General features: G+C 39.5%; 1 protein-coding gene across 3 annotated transcripts in view; it reads left to right on the top strand.

Moving 5' to 3' along the window:
- The window catches only part of LOC121945453 (protein MTSS 1-like), a 55,513-nt gene that overhangs the window by 1,058 nt on the left and 27,536 nt on the right, over positions 1–26,919 (top strand). For all 3 annotated transcript variants that reach the window (XM_042489623.1, XM_042489622.1, XM_042489621.1), the window contains exons 2-3: positions 3,191–3,252; positions 8,710–8,783. In XM_042489623.1, the coding sequence (XP_042345557.1) occupies positions 3,191–3,252; positions 8,710–8,783 (136 nt within the window). The remainder of the gene's footprint in view (positions 1–3,190; positions 3,253–8,709; positions 8,784–26,919) is intronic.

The following is a 26,919-nucleotide window of genomic DNA, read 5'->3' as shown; positions in this document are numbered from 1 at the left end:
TATTTAGAAGAATTATAAATAGAGATTTCTGGGCCTATTTCTCTAGTTTCTTTTCAATAACAAATCTCCCCACCACAGCTAATTTTCTGGTAATTGTCTTATCACCTTTTTTTTTTTATTTTTGGCAATTTACGGGACATTTCTTGCAAAGTTGCTTATTATGCTTTCTCCACTATTTTAGAAAGAAATCAAACCAATTTTCTCAGATTTCAAAGGTATAAATGCTTGTGAAAGGCACCTTAACGCAGCACAAGAAAACAGATAACCTTTGCTAGTTAACTTAATATATTTGGCTTAACTTTTCTCTTTTCTTTCCATTCTTCTCCATTGGAAAAGCTGTTTTTTTTAGCATTCATTTGTTCCAGTTTGAAGTAGATGCAGCAGAAAAAGTAGGGCTAAGTAGGGCAATCATCAGTCTCAAAACTAGGGCATCTTATTTTGATGTCAACGTTATCTCTGTTACAGCTTGGTTGATGAGACAATTAGCAATTTCCCAGCTGTTGTACTTGCCTGGAGGAATCCTGGGAATGTAGCTGTCAGGGTCGAAAAATTACCCGCAGGGTCTGACGGCTTTGACATGTGTAGGTCAAATGGTCAGCCATCGGGTCTACTGGAGTCATAAAGTTTGTTATGAATACTGCTCAAACATTCAGCACTTCTCAACCTCCCATATTTGGTAGTTCATGGTTTCTCTGTGTCTTAACTGTCAGGTAACTATGCTGCCAGACAATCCAGTGAAAATTAGTGAATTTGTTTTGTTTTTCCATAAGATGTACACATTTCCTGTGTTTTTTTGGAATACTGCAGATGGGATTGTGTACTCAAAAAATAAAGTGACAGCTCACTAAAGCTAAGCTGTCAACAAAAGGGGTAAGAACGAATGGGAGAAATGCAAAGAAAGCCTTTCAGCCGTGGTGCTTGAGTGTTTGATATCTGTGCTAAAGCAGACAAAGCTAATAGAGATGGTGATTGCAGAAAGAGAGGTAGACTGATAATTCAGATATGGGGATAAGTTCAGTGGTGTAATGTAATGAAGTAATAATACTTTTGTTGTAATACTTTTCTATTTTTGGTAGCATCTGTACTTAACTTGAGTTTTTATATTTCTGTCAACTTTCACTTTTGCTCAACTACATTTATTAAATAAAATGTATACTTATAACCCACTACATGTCCCTTAAGGAAGGACAAATAAAAGGATGGAAAAAGTGGACTTGCTCTTTAAACCCTTTAAAGTTGTAAAAAAACAAACAAAAAAACAAACTTGTTGTTATTAATTGTAATGTGTTTCATTTTTAAGATGGTGTATGTTACAAAGAAATATACTACAAAACTGTCAAAACTTGAACCACTTGCTTTTACATTTACTTGTACTTTTAATACTTTTATTTAACATAAAATTACTTTTGATACTTAATTTCGGTAAATATCAGATACTTCAAGACAAGTAGTATCTTAATAGTTGATGTTAAGTTCTATTAAAGTCAATTTCTGGGAAGACATCTGTACTTTTACTGAAGTATGGCTTTCAGGTATCTAATCCACCACTGGATAAGCGATGTGAAGAAAGGGCAGAGATCACAAATAACATAAGTGATGTAATGGGGATTGGGAGACAAGGAATGGGAGAGAGTAAAGAGGTGCAGTAGGCAGAGAGAGTTGACTTGGTTGTTGGGTGTAATGTTTGACAGCATAACATGACATTCCTCAGACCCCTGACAGTAGTGGCATATCAGTGACAAACATGCTCATTCGATATTCATCACTTTATCTGGTGCTGTCTTACTACCATGTTAGCCTCCTCTTTGCAATACATCAGGCCACTTGTTCTCTCCGTGATGGTTTTGATAGGAGGCTCTTCAACTATTTTCAGCCCGGGACCTGAATTAGGTAAATTTAGAGTCCCATCGGGAACCAGGCTCATTACACCATAGCATTAGTGCTCTTGTTGTGTGGGGATCTTTCCAAAAGAGGCCTCTGACCCATTTTGCAACTCAACACATGCAGGACAGGGAAGTATGTCAATTTTCACATTAGCGGATGAGCAAAATAGGAGCAAAATAAAAGCCAGCTGTTTAGAAATTTCTTGATGATTTCTTACAAGTTACTCTGTGTTCAAACCAAACCTCACATTTATCAGTTGTGTCCAACCCCACTGAACTTATTTTTATGTTATAGCTGAAAAAAAGTAATTCATCCGTATTAAGAGAGTCCACGCATAAAACTAGACTGTCTCTGCAGTGAAAAGAAGAAAACCTAAAACCAGACGCTTACCATCTTACCAGACGCTCCCGCTGGTGGGTGACTTGATGTGTTCTGGGCCGAGTGAAACGATGGCGGCTCATGATCTCGTATTACAAACAGTAAAGTAAAACATGTTTCTTAAACATTTTAGGTGAGCGATAGACAGCTCAGTGACAGAATCTTTTTTTTATTTGTTCAGCGCTGCAGAGTTTTACTGTTTGATCTCTGTTTTTTTAGCATTAGTTTTCACTGTGCAGGAAGCAGTAAGACACTATGGATCCCACTTCCTGTTCACACACTTCCGCTATTACCGCTAAACAGGGCATTTAATTATGTTTCTCAAAACATTTTAGCAGACAAATAAGCAGTGCAGTAACGTAATCGAGATTTATATTCAACCAGCACTGCTTAGTTTCACTGTTTGATCAGATTTCGATCCAAGTTTTAGAGAAAGAGAGAGAGGGGTGGGTGAGTTTCTTAATCAGCTGTATACTCTTTGTCCACACTGTTGGCTGTACGGGTGGCGGGAAATACTAAAATGTGGAAAAATACAGCCTTTAGGTCAAGCAACAGCCTCAAGAGCCAGTTTGCCACGGGGGAAGAAGGGCTATCTAGGCACTGGTTAGATGAGGGAAAATTTACTACAGTTCATCCACAAATACTACCCACATAGTTTTGGTTCAAAGCTAGTTGAAAATGGGTGAAATATCCCTTTAAATCCCTCAGGTCTACTGGCAACAAGACAGAAAAAACTCATGGTTTGGGCTGACATAACTCGTTTACATGTATGTAAAAATCTAGTCCTTGGCTAGTCCTGTTTAACCGTGGAGGTGAAGTGAGGCCTCAGTATGTCCTCATGCTGATCGATCAGTTATGTAACTGTGAGAATAGTGAAATCTGTTCTGATTATTGTGGCATTTATGTTTGTGTCCCTTTCCCCCCACAGAGCAGCTACCCTATTTGGGAGGACTTTATCACCAAGGCCAGCAAACTGCAGTCGCAGCTCAGGTGAGGCCGCGTTCATGTGCACACACAGCATATTTGTATATTTCTGTGTTTTGGTGATGGGTGGAAACATGCATTAATACATATTTTCTTCACAGATTCTCTCTGAATTATGTCAAAAATTTTGCACTTATTTCAGAATAGAAACCTGACTATAGATGCACACAGATGGAATTATTAAAAACATAATTGAATTTAAAGAACTAAGTACAACTTTTCCACTACGACTGTTACATAATATCTCCGACACCCCATGGTGAGCCCCATATACACCCAAAAATTTTATTCTGTGAACTAATTTTGTGCGTTATATGGGCTTTTACATTAGAAGTCAGTTTCAGTTCCCTTCCAAAGAAGGGCCACGTGTCCTTCAACTAACAAGAAATGACAGTTTACATAAAACCCCAATCTCCTAACAATGCTGTCCAGGAGTCATTATGTGTCCCTTCCTCATTTAGTCTTCTTCAAGCCTGATTTAATTTGTATTTCTAATGCTGTAAATTTGCACACCTCCTGCTAAAATTATTCCAAGTCCTCTGCTAACAATGGATGCCAATCCAAGCCACCTTTCATAGTTGGTTTTAAGTGGGCACGTGTCAGGAGACAAACAGCTTATGACAGCTGAAATAAAAGCTTATTGTCCAGCAAGTACTGTAAATATGAATGTCCTGTGGGCTTAATTATTCTTTGATTAACAATGCATGGCAGTTCTCTAGCCATTTAACTATCCACGTGTCCTGAGACAGACTAACAGTGACAGTTATATAAAGGCTAGGGGACCACTCAGTGTCCCATTCTTTCATTTTCTCAGTATTAAGGCTGATTAATGGTGATATGTTATTCAAGTGTCTCCATCATTCAGGGGTTAAATATGTGACCCCTCCATGCTAAAGCTCAGGGGAGTATTTGTGGCCTTGTTGCTAATGACTGCATGTTTGGCAGTAGGATATCTGTGCGTCTGGGGCAGTGATAAAAGAACAAATCTACCATTAATTGTACTGGTGAAGAGGTGAATTGAACCTACAGTACATCAGTGGGGTCTGTTTTTCCAGTCATAGCAGGTTAGTGGCAGCTTGATGATGGAGACTCCTGTAGAGTTGCCTTCTGTACAATATATTAATATGTTATAATGTATGAAAACTGTCCCATACTTTGTTTTGTGGTACTACACTTTCCTGCTTTATCAGGTTTAGTCAAATGCTGCTCACAGAAAAGATCAACTCCTTCTTTACAGGATGAGTTGGGCGTCATTCATAGAAAGAGGACCATGTTTCTATATTTTAGGCTGACGTTTTGCCAGATCAAGCATGGCTTGCTCCCTGCTCAAGGCTGTAGTGGTTGTGGCATATGGCTGGCTGTAACGATGCCCTTGCTGCTGAAGCGCTAATAAGAGTGTGCTCTCCGGGTTTGCTCATGTTGACCTACAAATGCTCTTTTTCTGTCTGCTTTAAAGCCTGTCTCCAGTCACTAAAACTTTAGCCAAACTAACTCCTTTGACTACAGCATAACCCCCCACCCAAAGACCTCTGTAATCTGCTTGGGTACTGGGCAACATAGAAGGGTACACACACACACACACACACACACACACACACACACACACACACAGAGAGTAAAACACAAACACACCCACCTTCCCTCCTTGGCCTGGATAAGTGACTAGCCAGCAGTGGTAGCGGCATATGTCTGTGTGTGTAATGACGTCCTAGGGCAGACTACTCTGTAATTTAGACCCTCTGCTCCCCTCTCACAAAGCAACTAGGAAATCAACCAATTACAGTGTTGGGCCTGTTCTGTCATTTTTTGGTCCAAATATGGTGTTTTTATTCTGCCCATTCTGGTTTTAAGCAGCCGTCACATACACACACACACACAGACAAATGCATGCATGCGCACAGAACTGCTTTGAAGAAAGAGGGCAGGGTGGAATATAGGTTAGCTGATTTCTAATCACAGTCCTCTTTTAACTTGTCAGTATTTGGTCTGTTTGGTGGGCCATGGCTGATGCAGCTGTGTCAGGGCATGGCGTACACACAGGCCTCCCTACGTCTGCTTCAGAAGTTATTTGTGAAGAAGCAGACCACCACAAACTTTAAATTCAGCTTATGAACTGTATGGTCTGCAGCTTTCCTGATCAGTTTTGCTATATAGATCTGTGCAGATACTCATAGACAGCAGTTACGTCACTGCATCCCTTCCAGAAAATGTAAACATCTATATATAGAACAGGGTCAATATATGTTTGTATTTGTTATATATATATATATATATATATATATATATATATATATATATATCCTTTCTCTTTGGCAAGCCAAAAAATTACAAACAATGTAATTACTTGATACCTTGAACAAATACTGATGTCCAAATCAACAGACAGACATACAGTGCGTACATTACCTGCATATAACATCTAAAGCACTCTCAAAGCACTGTCTCTGTAATGTGTGTTGGTATGTTGTGTCTGAAACAAGTGGAGTTAAGCACAACCTCTTTCTATGATTCAGATTTATTACAGTTACATTCCAGTTTCTGTTGAACTAAGAATAGATGGGGGCAGCAGTGCTGAATGTATCATTGTCAGAAAGAGCACTCTGCTGTACTATGCCAGTGTCTATGGGGAGTTTAGATTGGCTTGGTCAAGGCCATGCAGAATAGATATGTTAAAGTCGTTTGTCTTGACTCCAGGACAGGGCCGTTTGCAGATTTTAAGGCCAGTGGTAGCAGTCAGGTCATTGTTGGAGCACTGGGCAGAGCTGGAGCCCTGTAGGAGCACTTTTTTAAATCTACTGCCACAGAGGTCTTGATGCTTTTTGGCTGACTGTCAGAGCTGAAATTAAAACCTGATTATTCTGCCTTAAATGCAACTTAGTATTCATTTATATGCTGAGAGGTTACCTAATTTCACTGTAGACTGAGCCAGAAAAATTACAAAAGATTTTGAATGTTTAGTTTTTTTCAATGCTGCCTTTTTTAAAAAGCCTTACATATTATATTGACAGCATCCCCAAGGAAACACTGATTGAAGTTGAAAGTGCAGTGAACCGGTTTAATAGTTCGGCATTTCTCTTGTAAAAGCATGGAACAGATTACAGCCGATAATCATGGCTTGTAATTGTAAACTTCTGCACATTGTACTTCAGTGGGCTGGGGCCACTGATACTAAAAGCAGGCTTCTGTTAAAACCACTTCCCACACAAACCTGTTTTGCATTAATAAATTAAACTCGACTGAACAAGACTTTGCTGCTAGTGCACGTAAAATAAAATCCACAGACCAATGTGTAGATGGTATAAATTAGTGGAGACAGATATCAGTTGGAGGTTGCTCCGGTGGCTGCACTCATTGGGCTTTAAATAGAAAGGAATCTGTGTGTGTGCCTGCGCGCATGTTTCTTTTTCCATTTGCAGGACACACCCTTGGATCTTCTGGTCAGCTCTGCAACACAACACTTATTAACCAATATTTTATTGAGTTTTTGAGGGAGAAAGAGAGATCAACTGAATGCTAAGACTTGGCTGTCACTTGAAGAATATTTAGGACTGAAACTAAGTTTAGGATCAGGGTTCTGTATCGGTCCGTCAGCTGTGTTCTGTTTTGTTCTGTCAAGCTTGTAGGAGGCTCCTCTCAGAGGTTAACTTTAATTCAATTAAGCAACTAACAACTTTAACAATCTTGAGATAGTACTGTTAAGCTAAGCATTAGGAGCATACTCTAAGCACATAAACCTTAAGTCTATTTAAAATATTTTCCTTGCATAAGTAACAACACAAGGCTCTGTGGTCAGCACATGTCCTAGGTCGGAACCCCAGGGTGCTTCAGTTTCATCCCACCCCAAATGACATGCATTAAAAGATTATTCCACTGATTTAGAATTTTACTCTTATGACAAAAATTCAAATTGGACAGTTTTTAAAAGGCATCAAAAGAACCAGAGAAATTGTCTTTCATTCCCCGCAGACTTACTTACTGGTGCCAACATGGTTTACATTGCCACTCAAATGTTGCTAGTTTGGTCTGAGAGTTTGGTATTCTAGCTGCTACACTGAGCTCAGAAAAAAAGTGTAATGAATAATGTTGTTTAGGACTGCCCCCTGAAAATCAGAGATTCAAAACGTAAGTCAGAGACCCCTCAGTCGACTGAAATTGATTTATAAGGATTAGTAACACATGTGTTCCGTCTGCAAGTCACACCTGAGAGTCAACACCATTCTGTGTTCAGCTATTGTTTTGCCCAGTTGTAAAAGCCACCTGTCTGCACTGTTGATGGAAATTCACAAGTTGTGTAATGATGGTTTTCCCTTGACCCTTGGAACATTTGGCCCTTAGAAGTTTTGACAAATGACGGTTTCTTAGGGTTATAACAAACATGCTCTTTTTGGCTGAACATATATTGGAAATTTAAAGGGCAATGTGTTTCTTTGAATAGCACACAAAATTACTGAAAATGACTTTTGTCTCTGTCAAGGAGATCAGATGTTGCATACATGCATGTGCACACACGTACATGCACACACCAGGAGCGTCATCTTCATACCTGTGATCTTAATCATAAGAGGCTTTGTTGTTTCTGATGTCAGTGAGTCAGTATTTGTCAGTTAACCAATCAGCTGGCCTGCCAATGACGTGCCAGCTGGCAAAGTAACTGGTCAGTCAGGCAGCCAGACAGCAATATGGTGTCTGTAATGAGTACAACAAAAAAGTAATCCCACAATGGGAGCTTTTTATGATTTTTATAATTCTTATATATATATATATATATATAGAATTTTGACCTTTCTTCAGCCTGTTATGTATAAGCAGTATGTTATACTGCAATTTGTAAGTCTTCGGTAAACCATTCAAGATGACAGAGAAACAGGTTTGAGTTGTGAACCTCCCACAAGCTCGTTTTCCATTTTAGAGCTGAACAGTGTAGATCCCACATTGATCCTTCCATTGACCTGTAAGTGCAGCGAACTCAGCTCAGAGCTGCTGTGCTGAGCCGGACAGATTCCAGCGGTCTCTAAGTAATCACATAGACATTCCTCACACAGCAGGGCACGTTTAAGTTTGAACTTACTCACACGCTCACACTACATACAGACACTATTAAACATTAAATTTTCAAATGATCAGGGTAGATGTAAGCTTCGTAATCTAAAATGTAGCCCACATGTGCATTCAAGAGCAAAAAAAAAAAGATTTATTTTTCTCTAGGTTTTAGAGCAAATCAAGAATCTGATCATGTTTTTTTCTCTTCATCTTAACAGATTTTGTGATTTTGTGATTACTGCAGTTAATTAGCCACCTGTGTTTGTGTAACCTTTGACTGTTCAAAGGGATTCTGTCATCATTACTGCACTGGGATTTTCTTCTTTTTTTGTGTGCAGCTTTTATTTTTGTATATTGTTTCACATCAGTAAAGTGTGATATATTTATTTTTTTATACTAAACCTCTGTCTTCTTTTCTCCCAGGGCAACAGTGGGTGCTGTGGCTGCTTTTCTGGATGCCTTTCAGAAAGTGGCCGACCTGGCCACGAACTCACGAGGTAAGAATATACACACGGATTCAGACACTTGAGTGTAATAAACAGTGGTTTGCTATGGCAAAGCAAATCCCTAATCCTTTGAAGGAATCAGCAAAATTTTCAGTCTCGATAGACACAGTTTAGCACAATGCAGAAGGGGTTAAATCCGTTAACTCACTGTTTAACCTTGTGTGTGTCTGGGCACCTATGTGTCAGTATGTTTGTCTGTGAAGCCCCACTGTGCAAGTCCAGTCTTTCACCCCACTGTGCGGAGAAGTTCTGTGGGTTGTTTGCTTTATCGTATGGGTAGTAAATCCGTCACTTTGCTGTTTGAAGCTCTGCTGCTGGCTTTGTCTTCGACCTCTACCCCCGTTTTTCCCTCTGCTTTCTACCCCCCCACCCCCACACATACTCTACCTCTGCTACATCTGGACTCTCTGGTGGAGTATGCTTCAAATCTGTATAAGAGGGAAAAAGAGAGAGAGTGAGAGATCTCATCTCTCTCTCACTTTGACACCTCCAGCCCTGCTCCATACTGTTAATACTATTAATAGGAACTGAGACAGACACACACATTCATCACTCCACACACTGCAGAGAGACAGAGAGGGGGGAGAGAGATGGGGGAGCACAGGGAGTCATCATTCTCTCTCTCCCTCTTTCTCTGTCTAACACACAATATAAATGTTTGCTGCGAAGGAGTTGGATTCAGTCGGCTAAAGAGTGTTGCATCATCTTTCATCTGCTCTTTCATCACTTTCTCTTCCCATTCTCTCTACGTATTGTGTCTTAGGTTTGCAGTATCGCATAACACCCTTATCCTTTTCGTGCTCTGTTGCTTAGGCTTCGCTGTATGCTGGAGCTCGTCAGCATAAAGGAAAGCATAATGTGTTAAAATACATTGTTGGCTGACACACTATCTATATCACAGATGGATAAACTGTCCACATGATAATTGTACCACGGTATTATAATGAAGCTTGATTACCTGGATAATAGATTGTATTTCCATTAAGGCTACAGTTGTATATCTTAACACATTCCTAAAATGTTTATATTGAGTCCTGTACCTCAGATTGGTGAGGCACACTGCAAGGGTACCACATTTCTTTTCACCACTTACACACCTAAACCTTTCATTTAGCCTATCATACTTGTTATGAGCTTATGAATGCTTTGACAACATAATAGCTTTTGATATGTATATCTTTATTTTCTTATCTGTATTATTCTTTATCTTTAAATTATGGAATTGTTTTTTAGTTTAGTTCACCCTTTAGCTTCCTTTATTCTTTGCAGTAGCTCATATGTCTGGAAAAAGATATACTTTGCCAGTTCCCAGCAGTTCAGCAGTCCCATCACACACTCATCTGTGGGCACGCACACACTTTGATAGCTGCTGTAATGACCAACATGAGTTGGAGAGAGTGTAACATTGTGTTACATAAAGATGTCAGGTTTTTTATTTGTTTGCTTTCTTGTTTTGAAGTTTTGATGTATTGAGCTAATTCAAGGGCCTCTGTACAGTTGCTGGAAGGCTGGAGGATGAATCTAAAAGAAAGTTTGTCTCATTACTAAAGCTAACTTGTTTTATAGTTGCTAGCAATATAGATGTTGTGGTTTCTAGTAGCTCAGAGGCATGAAAACTTGTGCATGATTTTAGGTCAGCCCCTACAACAGCCCATAATGTCTGTTAGCAAAAGAAAAATCTTTTTGAAAATTTGATCCCTGGAGTATAATTTACCGAGGACTCATTTGTCACTAAACCAAAATGCTCTGTTGGAATCTGCTGTATCTACAAAATAGTTATGTACATGTAATGAACCTCCAGACATGCCTGAGGTAGCTGCCTCTACTCTGAAGATATCAGCTTACTTGTTCACCTACAAAGCAGAAGAGCAAGGTATATTTTTTAAAGACATCACGGTGTGTGTGTGTGTGTGTGTGTGTGTGTGTATGTATGTGCGTGTGCTCGGTAGCTGTGATGTTAGAGATCATCTGCATGGTTTTGTGTCTAGATCAGATAAAGTACACACTGACAGATACACAGTTGTTTTCTGTTTGCTCATCATGATCAGCCAAAACTGCTAAGGTCACATCATACTGAGATGATAACTTCCTTTTTCCATTCTTTCAGTCCTTCTCCGTCTTCCTTCAACTTGTCCTTCTGTGTGTCTCCAAGTCCTAACCTGCTTCATACAGCCATTGCCGTGGTAACCGCATGGAAATCAGGTGTTTGCGGATCAAAAGTGTGTGTTAAAGGGCTAAAGTAAAAAAGCAAACAGCCCTTCTTCTCCCTCTACACTTGACAGAAAGCAAACTGCTAGCTTTCTATTAATAATAATAATAAAGGCGCGCAAACATAAAAGAAACCATAGATTTGACTGTGCATGTTTTAGAGGTTGTTTAGTCTCTTAATCAGAGAGAACAAGGCTTTCGGCCGCCTTTGTAAAGGCTTCTAACATCGTATAGCCTTAAAGATATTGGCAGTGGTGATAGCTCATAAAAATTCAAGGGTATATCACTAAACTCAGCAGACTTTGAAATGTGACAGCAGTTATGTTTATAAGTGTTCAGATGAAAGTTTCTCCGCTACTCTTTTATCTGCGTTATCACTGAAGCAGCATAATCAAAAGACATATTAACATAAATGAGTCTTTTCAAAAGGTAAACCTTGGACTGCAATTTGTTCAATGTGCATCTTTATTAACATATTTACATGTGAAATGTGTACACTGAACATTTTAAAAGGCTTTTTTTTAAAGTAACACTTTAATTTAAGAACCAGTCCATTTGCAGTTTACTTTGTTCCCAATGTAGATAAAGTCTGGACATGATTAATTACTGATTAAACATTCTTTTTCAATTATGCCAAGCAAGACATGAATCTGACACATCTGTCTTTATACTGATGGTGCATAAGATGTTTTCACTCCTGTCCTTGAACACATTTCTAGTCCTGAATACCAACTGAATGCAGGACCTTTTTCTATTCGTAACACCAGTAGTGATCTGTTCCTCACCGATGTAGTTGTTTAATTGTCGTCACTGGATAAATATGTGACAGGGAGGTTCAAGCTCTTCAGACTCCTCTGAAATACCTCATTATTTCATTAAGTTCACACTTTTGAGAGACTAACGAAACAGGAAAACACCTTATTCACAGAAGCTGACCTTTTGCCAAGATTTCTTTCTGAATTTATTAACAACAACTATGGCCTATTTGCACATGTTTTCATATACTCCTGACAAAAAATAATTAGTTCCACTGTTATTAAATTAGAATGTAGCTCATGCAATGTCATTATCAGTGTTGACAGGCTGTTGGGCCTGTTCTCCCATGCCTGCTCAGCAGATGTATAAGTTATTTTAAATATGTTGTCATCTGTTGATGCAGTTGAAGCTAGCTGACCATCAGACCCAATCAGCTGTGTAGAATGCCATTATATATGCGCTTTCTCTCTGTTCACTCTTCTTCATGTATAATGCCTTATAAGATAATGCAACGCAACATAATAATTGTAATCTTAACATGAATGCAGCTGTTTTTTATTAAAGGATGTCTGTGGTCAATGACTTGTGTTAGCAATATAGATGTAATTGTTTCATGCAGAACACTCCTGGGCTGTGAAACAATCTTCTGTAACATCAGTAAATGCTGATGGCGTGAGCTAAGCCCTGTGGTGTAGTAAAAATCTTCAGAATGGTTTTGGGAACAGGCCAGCGAAAGTCTGTAGCTTCATATAATTATCAGCTGTTGCATGTTGTTTTTGTTTCTGCATTTGTTTAAGAGATCTATTTTAACTGATTTATGAAAGCCAGATGATTTTATAAAGATAAAAAGAGGAAAAGAATCCTGCAAACTTGGGACACTGGCACAGTTTTTGAATAACACGGACCAGGTTGATGACACCCAATGAGAACATAGTTAGTGTTGAGGAATAAAGATTAACATGCAAGAATTAATGTGTATTACCAAAATAAACTCAGAATGAGTGCATATTCTTCTTGTTTTTGTCAAGATTTGTGAAGGTAAAGTCCGGTTTACAGGTTTACAGTTGAGTGAAATAAAATAACTGGAATTCCAAGTGGGGAAAGTTTGAATAAAAGAAAGAAATACTTAAGTTTCTAGACAAAGCCTTTCTTTTCCACTGTTGTGCTCTATTATTCAGTCTGCTGGAGCTGACAGTGAACACAGACACAGCAGGCTGGATCTGCTTGCTTTGGTAGAACACATACATATAATTACTTACAGTGTGTACATACAGTATACACGCAACTGCTAGTGAACAGAGAGCTGTGCACTCTTAACCATAGATTCACACACACCTGTATACATTCAAATGCATTCATTCAAAGAGATGTGCATTCACAGCTACACACACATGCAGAGGATTAGCCGAAACCACCTGTTTCTCTGTGCTCTGTTGTGGTCTGTTCAGATTTGGACTTTCTCCATGCACAAAGAGCTCGCTTGTCTTTGTTGTTTCGGTCTGATAAAGTACATTGAAGTGTGCTTTGGCATCTCCCCATTGCCTCTTGTTTCTTCTTGTTCTCCAGCTGTGTTTATTGAACTTCTGCGCAATGTGCCTGCACAGTTTTTATTGTTTATATTTTTCCTTCAGTTTTATTCTTAGACTGTCCAGGTTTTACCGTGAATTTTAACACCAATTCAATTTCCCACAAATGAAACTGCCCTTTCCATGATCTTCTTAGTTATATCCCTGTGGACATTTATTCATTGTTTGTTTTCTGGCTTCCTCTTTTGTCTTTTCAACTTTCTTTGTTTTAGCCGTAGGTGCAGAGTACTGAACGCTTAGCTTTGGCTACCCCATGTATTTTCAAAATGGATTAGACATGTTTCAGTGTGGTCTAAAACACTGGTTGTCGACAGCAAGTTTCTCAAGAAGTGACCTGAGCACATTTGTTAATCATTTAGGGAAGTTTTGGGTCTGACCTGATAAAAGTACTCAGACATTAGGCCACATGGAACAATGTCCCGGAGACAGACAAACAAGCTGTTTCCAAGAGGGGTCTGTGAAAGAGCTGAAAGGAAAAATGTAATGCTCTGGGGAAAAAGGGCAGTGGATCTTTATTATCTCACCATTCAATTTGCTTTCAACTGAAGGTGTTTATGATTTGATTACATAACTTTTCTAGCTCCAGATGTACATGATCACCCTGAATAGTCTTGGTTTGATTCTAAAATGAATGAGTAGGGTTACGGTGATGTTTCACATTTTCTAAGCAGTATCTGAGCATGTTCATGACATTAGCTTTTGCCATGGTGCACAGGGTAAAGCTTTTAGTAGAGAGGATAAACGCATGCTTTTAGCAGAGTGTTTGCTGGAATTAGTTCATGTATCTTGGTTCAACTAATTAAGTTAAAAGAGCAGAATGACCCTCATTGATTCACATCACATTCTGTCAATAATGTCCTTACCTCATTATCCCCCCCAAAATGTGACTTCACTGCAGTTTATAAAAGTGGCCACTGATGGAGAGACTTCTGAATTCCAGTGAAGTCATTTTTTTTTGTGTATCTAAGATCCAATGTTTTTCCCTTCCCTACTAGGTCTATCTGTTAAATCCAAGTAAAGGGTACAACAGATGGTAGAAGACAAGTATACGCTACACACATCACTCTAATACACTCCTGCTTTCTTTTCAAGGTAATATGCTTGTCTTGTACCTAAAGGTTATCAAGACTTTTCTTGTTAAATACTCAGATTGTATCGGGAGGACGTGCAAGTCGATTTTATGAGTTAATTTTACAAGTAAAACAAACTGGCCTTATATTTTGCACAATACCCAGATTGATATCTCTGAAACACCAGCTGGTATTTTGTGATCCTCATTTCAGCTTTTTTTTCAGCTGTTGGCTTACACAAAACGCTGCAGTCTGTACCATATTTTCTCCCTATGAGGACATGAAACTGAACTGGCCATTGCTGAAGGATGAGACAAAGCCCTATTGAATCCATGGACAGCGAGGGAGAGAGAGATAAAGAGAGAACAGACGCAGGAGAGCAGAGAAGGCAAAAGAATAATACTTTCTCTTGTTTCATCAAGCGCCATTCCATTTTCCATGTACATCCCCTCTGTCCCTCTGTTTTGTATCAAATTATACTTTCGTCATAGTTTCCTTCTGCGCATAATGGGTTTGTGTATGTGTCTGTTTTAGTGTGCCTGTGTATGCGTCTTTTTTTAGCTCGTGTGCATGTTTCTGTGTTCGTACAGTATACCAGTGCTACCTTGTTGTGGTATCCCATTCACCAAGTGAGTGTGAGAGTGACAGAGTGGGTGCGTAGTGAGATGTCTTTTCGAGTCAGCCACGGTGAAACAGCTGATGGCAAGCAGGCTGCACAGAGAGATGAGGTCATTCCATACAACAGAGCAGACAAGGAGCGCAGATGTTAAAAATAACACAGTAATGCAATTTGACCCTCTCCATGAAGTACATATTGTTGGCCTCATAACAGACATCAGTTGTGTAAAGAGTATATTCTCAAAGGTTTTAACTTTGACAAAATTGAAGACTATTTTGACTTACCAAATATTACAAGACTATAGTGTGTTACTGGTATCCACACATCACTCTCTGGGAAGACTGCCTAACATCCTAAACAGTCTCACGTGGTTTACACAGAGCAAGTTTTACCAGTTTTGACACATAATTAGACGGCTTGTTTGAGGCTTGCATTGACCCATCTTTAAGTTGCTGAGTCTGACCTTGAAAAGCACTGTCTGAGGAAAAAACTACCAGGAGTTGAGGCTGTCTTGCTTAGCTCAAAAACACATTTACACACCCGCAATGCTGAACTTCTCACACTACACATGGCATAATAGTTTATTCACAGTTGTAAAAATAACCAACCTGTGTCACATGTTGGTTGGCAGCTGTCAGGACACTGTCTGTGCATGCAGAATTTGTGTGTGTTCATATACAGTGTGTCAGTACATCACAGTGTGTCTGTGTGTGCATGTGTGTATATATTAATCCCAATGGCTCTGTCAGCAGCTCTAGTGTTGAGTCTGTTTGTACACGTCTGACTCTGTGGAAATGAAATACACACCTGCCACAGAGCTGGCATGTAGAAGCCTGTTAGATCTATTTGGGCCTTAAAAGATTATTAAGTTGTAGAAACATGTTTTTACAGCCGATAATTACTTGAATCCTCCAGTCACCTATCCAGTTATTGAGATTGCTCTGAGCAAGGATAATTAATCATAAACAGAGCATTACATCATATTCAACCTACCACAACAGCTCCTGTTGTTTTTATTTTATACACAGTTAGCTTTTTAAAAGCTACCCTTGTATGAACATTTTTTTAATTTTTTTGTCTTGAAAATAAAATAACTTGGCTGTTTTAGGACATCCATAAGTCTAAAAGATCTAAGAATCTTATCTATGTTCAGTAATAGCCTACTAAGGTGTCAATGTGAATATTTCTTGGAAATATATTTTCATGTAAGCCTTTGTTTCCCTCTGTTTACAAGTAGGGCAAATTTTTGTGATGTAGAATTAGTGTTATGCCATGAATACGATAAACCAGTTTTTACGCACATCCTGTCTGTTTGGAAGAATGCCAGCTATTGTTGTCATCATTGCAATCCTGTTGTCATTGTTACAATGCTTCCTGTTATCCAGTAATACTTCTTTATAATCCCTGTCCCTCTTCCTTACTGCAAATGGTTTTTTTTTATTTTTAAATTTGCATTTAAAGACAACTGAAGCCACAATGTTTACTTGGACTGGTGGTGAAAAAGAAAACATCAACCAAACAAACCCCCCTTCCATGTTGACTGGAAGCAGCCCAGTTTGTCTGAGTAAGCTGCAGTCTTTATTAAACTTTAATGATATGTCTCTCTGTAGACATGGAGAGTCAGAGGATGGGGGTTATGGAGTGAAGATGCTCAAGGTTTGTTGGAATAAAGGGTGCACATTAAAATCTACAGTATGAAATGAGCTAAAATTTTCTCATAATTAAAAGCAAAATGTTTTCATGTGGCACATTTCATACCCTAAGGCATCCCAGACTGCTTTAAGTGTAATGTGTAGTGGGAATAAAAGTTGGGGTGTTTTAATGAAAATAATCAATCCAGCAAAGTAATGCGGTGTGGATTTTACCATACTGCACTGGTTGAGATGCCCTTGCCATTGCTCCATATTTTCCAGCCTGCTTTGAGTTTTGACAAAGTAGCTGTGCTACATCTTTCTGACCTGTATACACTGCCTAGCCTCAGCCCATTGTATAACCTCTCCCATTAACATCAATCCCGCCCCTCCTTATGGAATAGCTTAGTTCCACTGAGGCCCTTGTGTGCCTACAATGAGTTCAGCACCCGAAAATAACTTCCAATTTAGAGGTGTGTATGTACTTCATTTTGAACTATCTGCAGTGGATTTCTTATACCTGGTAAAATGAAATGTCTAAGACAGAGAACAAACTTCACAATAGGAAATTAAATAAATGTTGTTTAAATAGCTGTCCATGCTGTGTTGCTGTGTTAAACAGATATTCAGGGTAAGTGGGGCTGTAAACCCCAGATGTCTCTAGAGATTTACCTTTAACTATTTCCAGTCATCTGGTAATGCACTTGGTGCCACTGTTAATGCAGGTTAGAAGCTTCCACAACTGTTATCTGTTATCTATGCTTGTCACTATTACAGGCATAGATAATATATTCACATATTATCTCCCTCTTAAACTTCTCAATTTTGGTAGTTGATGCTTTGAGAATGATTAAAAGTTAGTTAAAGCAGAGTTGATGTGAAGAGTTACAGCAACATGATGCATGGAAACATTTGTTTTAATTAAGACCATTCAGTGTCGGTGTGAAACAATGGGATCTATAAAGTTGTAGTGGAAGATAAGAGTTAGTAATTGGTGTGTGAACTAGATAATGGAGATCTCTGTGATCTTTGAGCCTGAATAGGGGAGTGAGAAATCAAGTGTGTGTCAATTGGCATGTGTGTGCAGGGCTTTGAGCTCGTCAGTGCATGTGTGTATGTACAGGCAAGCACATGCTACACATATTCTCCTGTGTATGTGTTGAGTGTGTGCATATGCATGTCCTGTTTCTTTCTCAATGAGGCCTCTGTTCCCTCTCTGTCATCCTTTTCTACTGAGTGATGCTGGGCCGTATTATTACTGTGAACTAGCACACGTCCAGCCTACTTTAGTTATAGTAAAGAAGCAATGCAGTCTGAAATAGACACTTATCTTTTTTTGAGCTGCAGAGAGTTTTACCTGAATGCAGATGTACTCTGACTTCACAGGCTTCGATACAAAAGTGAAATTGTCTGTAAAATGATCTTGGACACAATTGGTTTCTAAAGCCAACTTAGAAGGCACTGAACTCAAAGTTTTTATGGAAGAGGTTTCAGTCTAACTCCATCTGTATTTTGTTCATTTCTCTAAGTAAGCTCTGTGTCTGCTTTCATGGACAGACCCCCATACAGCTCCACGAAAAAAAAAATCAGGCCCCTCTCAGTTCATGGCTTGGCCTCTGTTACAGAGCAGCCTTAGATCCTGAACTGAACCACTGTCTCAATGCCCACTCTGACAGGGCTCTGTCCTCTTTTCCAGTTTCATTCCAAGACCAGCCTGGCCGTGTACATTTCCTGTCCTCTCTCCAGCCCAGACCTAGATCCCATCCTCTGGTTGAGCTCCATGCCTCTCAATCCATCCTCTGTTCTCCTCTGTTTACCCTGACCCTGTCCTGGGAATCTTATAGATCACTGGAACCACCAATTAAATCAATTAATGGGTCAAATACACAAACTCATACATAGACTAATTCAAGCTTGCACACCATTGTGTACACATGCACACACATACATACACAGCAGGAGTAAAGCTTCAATTATCCAGACTAAAATGCATAAAATGATCTCTGCCCCTCTCAGACTCGCGGACAATAGATTCCTCGGGGTGATTTAGTGCTGGTCTTTCTCTCTGCTCTTTGAGAATTTATGGGTCAAACTCTTGCGTCAAAGTCTCATGGAAGAGTCACTTGCCTTGCCATTTAGTTTGCACTATGAAACACATTAAAATACAAGGGAGCGTCTTTAAAAAAGTAGCCTCAACCATCTGCTTTAATACGAACATCTGCCCATTGACGTTGCAAAAACAGGCTCCAAAATGTCCTTGTCACGGAGTTAAGGGACACAAATGTGTGAGTGTATGTTGTATATGTGAAAACAAAAAGGCTAAGACACAGGACACTATGTCTTCAGGAGAGTGAGAGAAAGAGAGAATGCAAATGTTTTCTAGACACAGAGGAGAGTAGGCCAAACACCTTTTGAGTGTGTTTGACCCAGAAAAGAATCAGAGAATCCTCTGTGCACTTGACTATGCGTGCATTCAATGTGTGTCCACACAAGTGTTTTGTGGGTGTTAGTGCTGTTTGCTCTCTGTTTTTGTTTAAACATAAACCCGGTTAAACCAGTGAGCTTTGGATTTGGAACAACTAACATGCATGCAAAGCCAAATTCAAAACACATTTCTTTGACAAATGAACTTCACTCTTTCTGAGGTGGTTTGATAGGAATTTATTAAGCATGTTGCCAAATTCATGTTCCTTTCTGCAATGATGGACTTGTCTTACAATTATATGTTTTTTTTCTGGAAAAGTCACATTGTATCCTGTTGTGTCATTTGCATCTCGCCTTAATTGAATGTAAAGAATTTGACATTGGTGGCCTTGCTAAGCATTTTTTGTCTTTGAAAAAGACGACAGCAAACAAATACAACAGGAAAAAAACAAGTTGTGATGGTGCAACCTTTAATCCCAGTATTTTTTGATAGATAATTGGTTCTCTGTTGTTGACATTTCCTAGAGGTTCACCAATTACATCAAGTAATAAAAAGACCCTGTACTGATAACATTTCTACTGTCTGCTGATATGTGCTTGTGTTCCTGAGAAACTGAGGGCGACCAATCTAGCCTGGAAAGCATGTAATCGCATCTGTCTGCTGACTGTGTGTGTATACTAATTTGTTTGCCTTAAAACACTGGTCTATGTGTGTCTTTTTGTATGTCTAGCCCACAACTGACTGTGTTGTGACTGTGTGTGCTAATTTTAGGTTTCTCTCTGTAAAAGTTAACATTGTACACATTTACCACAAGACAACTTCCCAGCAGCCAGGCTGTTACCCAACAGAGCTTGCTTTTGTTCTGTACCTCCATGCACACACTTAAAGACTCACACAGGATTTCACAGAGATGGCTAAGCTTACACTCAGAGTGCTGCCCTCCCAAGGCCTTGATTAGAACCCAAATACTGACTCACAAGAAGACTAATCTGGCCTAATGAGAACTTTGTGTCTGAAAAGTTTGGCCTTAAACACAGTGATTTGAATTTGACAGTCCCTGCAGTGTAGACTAAACGTCACGTTGACATGTAATTCGTTTGTCATTTTCCCTTTTAATAAGTATTTGATTCATTTCTCAAGAAGCCAAGTCATGTAAGGTTGCCTGTCTGCTCTGTCCCTTTCTTCTCTCTTTCTTTCTCACCTTCACATTTTTGCTCATTTCGTTTCCTCTATTTCTCCACATCCTCCTCTCTCTCTGTACTTACACCCTCAGCTCCTGTCTGTGTCCAGGCTGTCGAGGCCAGGTGCACACACAGCCGTTCTGTGACAGCAACACCGAACCATTTTCTGTTTATCCTCAGGAACTCCCTTCAAGGACAGAGAGAAAGATTGGAAGATGAAGGGGGTAGAGATGGAGAAGAGTAAAGGCTAGGTCGCAGTGGGAAGTAACAGAAATTAAAGTTGTTTGTGTGCTAAGATCTTCCTGTATTTGGTGCATCGCACTTGAGAACAGAGTGCAACAGCTAGGCTACACATTTGCATAAACACTCAATGATAGAAACGCACATGCACAGTGGGATGCCGTCATCAGCTTGTCGCGGTGTAACTGGGCAGGTGAGCCATCTGCTGCAGCACGACCACTGAAGGTGAACTTTGATAAAGTGTTACCTCATGCAGTCCATGAAAAAAACATAAGTCTTTTAGAATAAGGTAAAGTGACCTTATACTGTGCATGAAATGTGTTTAATGAAAGTGTTGTAAAATGCTGAACAAGCATGTCATGCCATTCTTTAAACAGATCTAATAAGTATGAGTTTATCACTGAGTGTGTAAGACAATACAGCCATTGTATTGGTTGATAGATGGATAAGTAATGGCTAAGTTCAGTCCATTTAAGTCACTCAGTCAGCGGGTTGACTCAGTGAGCTCTCAGTGTCTGGACTGTTCTCTATCGTCCCATAGACACTTCATTAAACACTCTGGATGAATGATGTGTTTGTGTGAAGAGTTTGTGTGTGTGTGTGTGTGTGTGTGTGTGTGTGTGTGTGTGTGTGTGTGTGTGTGTGTGTGTGTTAGAGAGAGAGAGAGAGTGTGTGTGAGAGAGTGTGAGAGAGCGCACGCGCGCAGAGGCGGGTGCATGAATGTATGTGGGGTGACACTGGGGTTGAGAATGTCTCATCACTAACTCTTAGACAGCTTAGAGGTTTCTTACACATATATAACCACACACATGCACACACACACACACACACACACACACATATGCATGTAAAGGTTCAGACTCACACATGGTAGATGTAATCTGGTGGTCATTATTGCAAACAAGGCAGTGTTGTGTTGTACTGACAAACAGCTCAGTCTCTCTAGTGTGTGTCTGGTTTAAATTATCACCAGTATCTCCCAGACTAGAGGCCTCCCACTCTCCCTACAGGGAAAGCGAAGGTCAGTGGTACATTCACATCCTAAGAGCTGAAGGTGAAAAGCCAAGTTTTGTAGATATTTTTGATAACCCTGTTTGGTTTCAAGGAAGTGGCAAGTTAGGTGAAAACCTAATCACCATTGCTTTCTGTTAAACCAGAGACTGCAGTCTTGCCTCTAGCTTTGTCAGAGAAAAACTTGTTACTCTTGATGAAAAACAAGGAAAATGGCCTGTACGTCCCATAGTCGAAAGTCAAATTTAGATGTTTTTTCTAGTGTCTATTCTAATTTTGGGCCCTGCACTACAATAGCAGAAAGGTTTTAGACATCCACAACATGCAAACCTTTCTTGACCTTAATTGATACAGACCAAAGCAAATATTGACATTTGTCCCTATTTTAATGATGTAACCTTTTATCCCAACCCCTATCTTTACTTTCTACCTTGCAGCATAACCTCCTGTTTATTAACAACAGCTAATATGTTATGAATATCATAACAAACTATAGAAGCTGTTGTCATGGCTTAGTACCAGATGTCCTGTCTCTTTCACCACATTAATTATTGAATCAGGCTTTTTGTATTTTGGCAATACAGTATAGGGGGACTTGTATGTACTGATATTTATTATACATTATACAGATGCATATTGTCTATTTAAACACCCCAGTCACCAGTACCAGATGGTGCTATTACTGTGTTATAGCCATTAACAGTAATTTCTATAGTCTGGTATTTTTGCTGTGTACTATAGAAAAGTGATTGAATAATATACATCTGAATAAATGTTTGCTACATTTATTCTTCAATGAAACATTTCACACATTGCCCCTGGGCTTAAACACAGGAGAGAGTAATTCAGTGCCGCTCCTTGTGCACACCCACACCACAAATGTGTTGAGACCTCTGTTGAAATGTCTTTTGAAAAAATGTTGCTTCCAAGTACACGTCTTAACACCACTGAAACTCTTCTCCTGGCTTTTTCTAGAGCTTTTTTTTTAAAGCATGTGTTTATAAGGCCCTAATTCTGTATGTTTTAAGTATACCCTCTCCACTCTTCTGCTTGAATGATGTGTTTTTCTCTGTGTGATTTACACATGCATGTTGTTACAAAGTCATTCTATATTACTGATATTGAAAATGAAAAAAGAAAAGTGTTAATTTTATCCCACTGTAGTGTTTAGAACCCTGTAGGTGATATTTGCACCTAAAACCTCACTTCTGCCATTTTCACAATGTGAAGAATTACAGAATTGCAGTTTAAAGTGATTGTCAGAATGACGCAGGCAGGTATCATTGGCTGTGACTTTAGTCCTACATACAAGAGAACCATGACTCAGACCCCATGACTCAGACTTTAGTTTATTCAGTTGTTGAGTTAAGTTATTGCAGTGGAAATATGAACCTCTGTCCTCTTCACTGTGAATGATTAACCATGGCATCAGACTTTTTGCACGTTCTGATCATATGCTGACGTGATGCAAGTCTGTGCCTCTGTATCCAATTTGTCCAATAAAGTTTGGAAAAAAAACAGTTTTAAAGTTGGCTAATGTTGATTGGGTGTCATGATTTGATTGTTTTTTTTATATTATCATTGCTCTCTGCTTTTCAGTTCTGCATACCCCAAATAAGAATGACGATATTGTAACCAAAATAGCAATGAATTTAGTTCATTGGTAGAGGTCCTAGTAAATCCTTTCTTTCTATCTGTCTGTGGAATGTGTGTCAGACCAGAAAGGAAGATTAGAGAAAAAGTGGGGCACCAGAGCCTGGAAAAGAGCAAGAGTGGGCTCTAGGGTAATCTGTAATCTATTCTCTCTCTCTGTCTCTCTGGTCATCTTATGACACGCTTAAACCCCGTCATTGGGGACTGTAAATGCATAGATTCTGAGTAGCAGACTAATAGCTGCTGTTGAGCTGTTACATGCTGTGTATAACATTATGCAAACACTGGTTGTCAGTGAATGAAGCCCCATATTGGCAGCTCCATTACAAAAACTGATGGTTTTCTGTGTAAGCTTTTAGGGTTTTTTTTTTTTGGGGGGGGGGGGGGGGGTGCACCACATTTGATGCATTGAATGCCAATGAGACAGGAATGTAATGGCACTTTTGGTGACATATATTGTCCAAAAATCCATTGGCCATAGACCTAGCCTGACATCAAAAGCTTGTGTATTTGTATTTGGACACTCAGTGTGAATATTAAATAAAACTGTGCCCCCTAAACATGCAGCTCTGAAGACCTAGCAATGATAAAATTTTAACTATTTACTACTGTATTTGGGAAACATTAGGATAATAGAGGCCATGCAGGCTTTTTATTATTAAAATGAGTGAAGAATTTTCCTTCAACAGTGTGAAGCATTTCACACTATTCAGTCACTAAAGATGACAAGGTTACGGTAAAAAGGATACGGTGAAATGTTGTATTTCAATCATGCGCTTTCCCATGGGACATTCTCCTCTTCTCTTAGAGCATTTTATTTCTGTCCTGACTTTGACCGCTCATTGAACTGCCCAAATGCTTACCGACAGGATTAACTCAGGCACCATGTTAACATTATGGTACTACATTCAAAGACATCAGAGACGAGGGGTGGGAGCAGAGGACTTAAGCCAGTTCAGAAAAGAAACCAGAACGAGAAAAAACTAAAGTGAACAGAGAAAGATTGGAGCGTACAATAGAGAACTAGATCAGAGAGAAAACAGCTTAAAAGAAGAAATCAAAGGCATATAGTGGAATAAAGGGGAGGGGGTGCAGTTCCTCCATGACCTACATTTGCATTGCAATCTGCAGCTGAAGCCAACATGTGCAGTTATGACATCGCAGTGTATGAGTACAGTAAGCCAGTTAGCATAAATTACCATATCAAGTCTGCCTGGAGACTGTTTGCGAGCTTGGGATTGTCTAGAGACCACCCTGATACTGTTCTCCTGTGCAGCATGTGAATTCCAGTGATCACACTATCATACAGTAGTCCTGTTCTTAACCATTTGTCTCCAGGCAGAAGTGTGTCATACTGTTAAATTTCTCTGACAAGAATGTTTGTTTAATGTCATTTCATGACAACCCCAAAGACAATGACACACGCTGAAGACATCAGCAAACATCTGGCTTCAGTCCACTAGTAGCACAAAGACACTAACTGAGAAATTCGTTCCAAGCATTTTTATTCTGTTACCCCATGTATTGCTAGATGTATTGCCTATCAGAGATCTCAGATGCAAAATGTTGATAGTTTTAATGATGATGTATTGGGCAAATGGAAATCACCTTTTCTTTGTAAATAGGGACTGAATGTGCAGCAAATGTGCAAGATGAGAAATAACTGGCACAGCGCTCCACCGAGTGTGACAGGAAAAGGGATGGTGGCATTTTGTGGACAAGAGCAATGCATTCTTGTTATCTTAATTGGTTCCCATCCATTGCTTTAGTATCCATTCAGACCACAGTGCTGTGAGACAGAAACGGTGAAAGGGGGAGAAAGACAGAGGAGGGATGCAGAGATACAGTAGCTCAGTAAGCATCTAAATGAGAACAAAAAAGAGTAGCACAGAGCAATGGCTGCATGTTTCAGCTATCTTTTCTTATTTATCTGTGGCCTCAAGACCTCATTAGCATTCAGGCTGCAGAACCACGCGTAGGTGACATACTGTCACACTCTTTGTCATCTATACTCTTGCTTCCCCCTGTATCTTTTTCCCTCCTTAAATCTTCACATCCCAGTTTTTAACAAAAAGTCTACATGTATATCTTTTCCTATAGTCTCCATGCAGCCCTCCTTTCTACTCTCCGTGACACATTTTAAATAAGCATTACGTCAGCACTGTAAAGTTTTGCTGGAATTTAGTACAGCGCTCATTAGTATTCAGGCTGCAGCTCTACGGTGGCACACTGACACAATTACTGTTACCAGCCTCGGCTCTGTTTAGTGTACATCAGTCCAAAACTCTTTCAAAGTACAACATCTCTAGATCATCTCTGTATACGTCACTCATTCGTCCCTGTAATTACTCCTAACACTGCTCGTACTTTCCACTCTGATGACATTACAGAATAGAGTAGAGGAGTGCAGGAAGGTAGTGAAAAGGGAGAGAGAGGACAAGTGTGGGAAGATGGAGGAAAAAAGGGATGAGGTGGTAATAATAGAGGAAATTTGGAGGGCAAATAGAATGAAAAAGAAGAAACAAGATAATGACAGAAAGGAAGGGAAAAACAAAAGCACATGAGGACAGGAGGGGAGATTGTGGGAGCTGCAGCCTGTAGTAGAGGAGAGCGATGTAAAGTAGAGAAGGGTGAGGGGAGTATCATGCATTACTATTACTATTCAGGGTGCATTTCACTGCATTGCAGTGGCACACTGACACACATACTACAGTTTACAATGAGTCTCTGTTGGGTCTTAAAAAGAATACAGATTGTGAATAACTTTGCATAAAGACACTCAGACATCAGCCTTCAGTTGTTCTGGTGACTCATTTGACTATGATGCAAACCATTAACAAACAGCATCATAGGTTTAAACCTGGCTAATGGTCCGCCCACTCCCCAGTCTTCTATCTCCTGTGTGAATATAGTGCTATGTAGTAAGAGAAAGGGCTGTTAAAATGTATAATGGTTAGTAGTTTACAGTCCTCATAAGTGTCTATGTCCTTATGTAATCTTCTGTATGGCCACGACCATAGGTTCAGGGTTGAGTGTGGAAATTTTGTTACTTGTACAAGTGCTAATGTTGCAAATTCAGTGCTGGTTCTTTTAATGCCATTATTTGGTTAATGTCAGCACATTTTAACCAGTTTGAATATTTTATTTTCTGTTTCATGTTTACACCTACATTACTAAATAAAACCAGATGATGCTTAACTTTAGGCTAAAACACGGATATCTTACAACACAAAGTAAATTTAGACTTCACCATAAAAACTTCAATGTTTAGACCTTCATAAACCCCAAAAAATAGTGTTATTTTCAGTACACAGCTCTGCATAAGATACATGCCTATCAACTTGACTATGTCCCCAAGCAGGAGAACCTCTTTTCCAACTGTACACTTCCAGATTTTTTTTTTTATTATCTCAAAATAGTCCTCATCATTATATTCTCTCCCCCACTCCTCTTTTTTTTCAACACTTCTGCTTATTTTCTCCTCCTCTCCCCTCTGTCATCCTCCTCCCTTCTCCTGTCTTTGGATGACAGCTGTTGGGAGCTGTAGTCAGACAGTCCAGAGTTTTTGTGTGTCAGCACTGGTCACACTGCGGCAGGTGCGTGTGTTTGGTCGCCCACACATTTGCATGTGTTGATGCCCATTGAGGCTAGACTCGCTGACTATCGATTGTGTGTGTGTGTGTGTGTGTGTGTGTGTGTGTGTGTGTGTGTGTGTGTGTGTTTTGGAGGGGTGGGTGGCTCCCAGCT

Source organism: Plectropomus leopardus, chromosome 7, assembly GCF_008729295.1.
Source record: "Plectropomus leopardus isolate mb chromosome 7, YSFRI_Pleo_2.0, whole genome shotgun sequence".
NCBI classification, from domain to species: domain Eukaryota; kingdom Metazoa; phylum Chordata; class Actinopteri; order Perciformes; family Serranidae; genus Plectropomus; species Plectropomus leopardus.
Note: the sequence above shows the minus strand (reverse complement) of the source record. Positions and strands in the feature narration are given on the sequence as shown.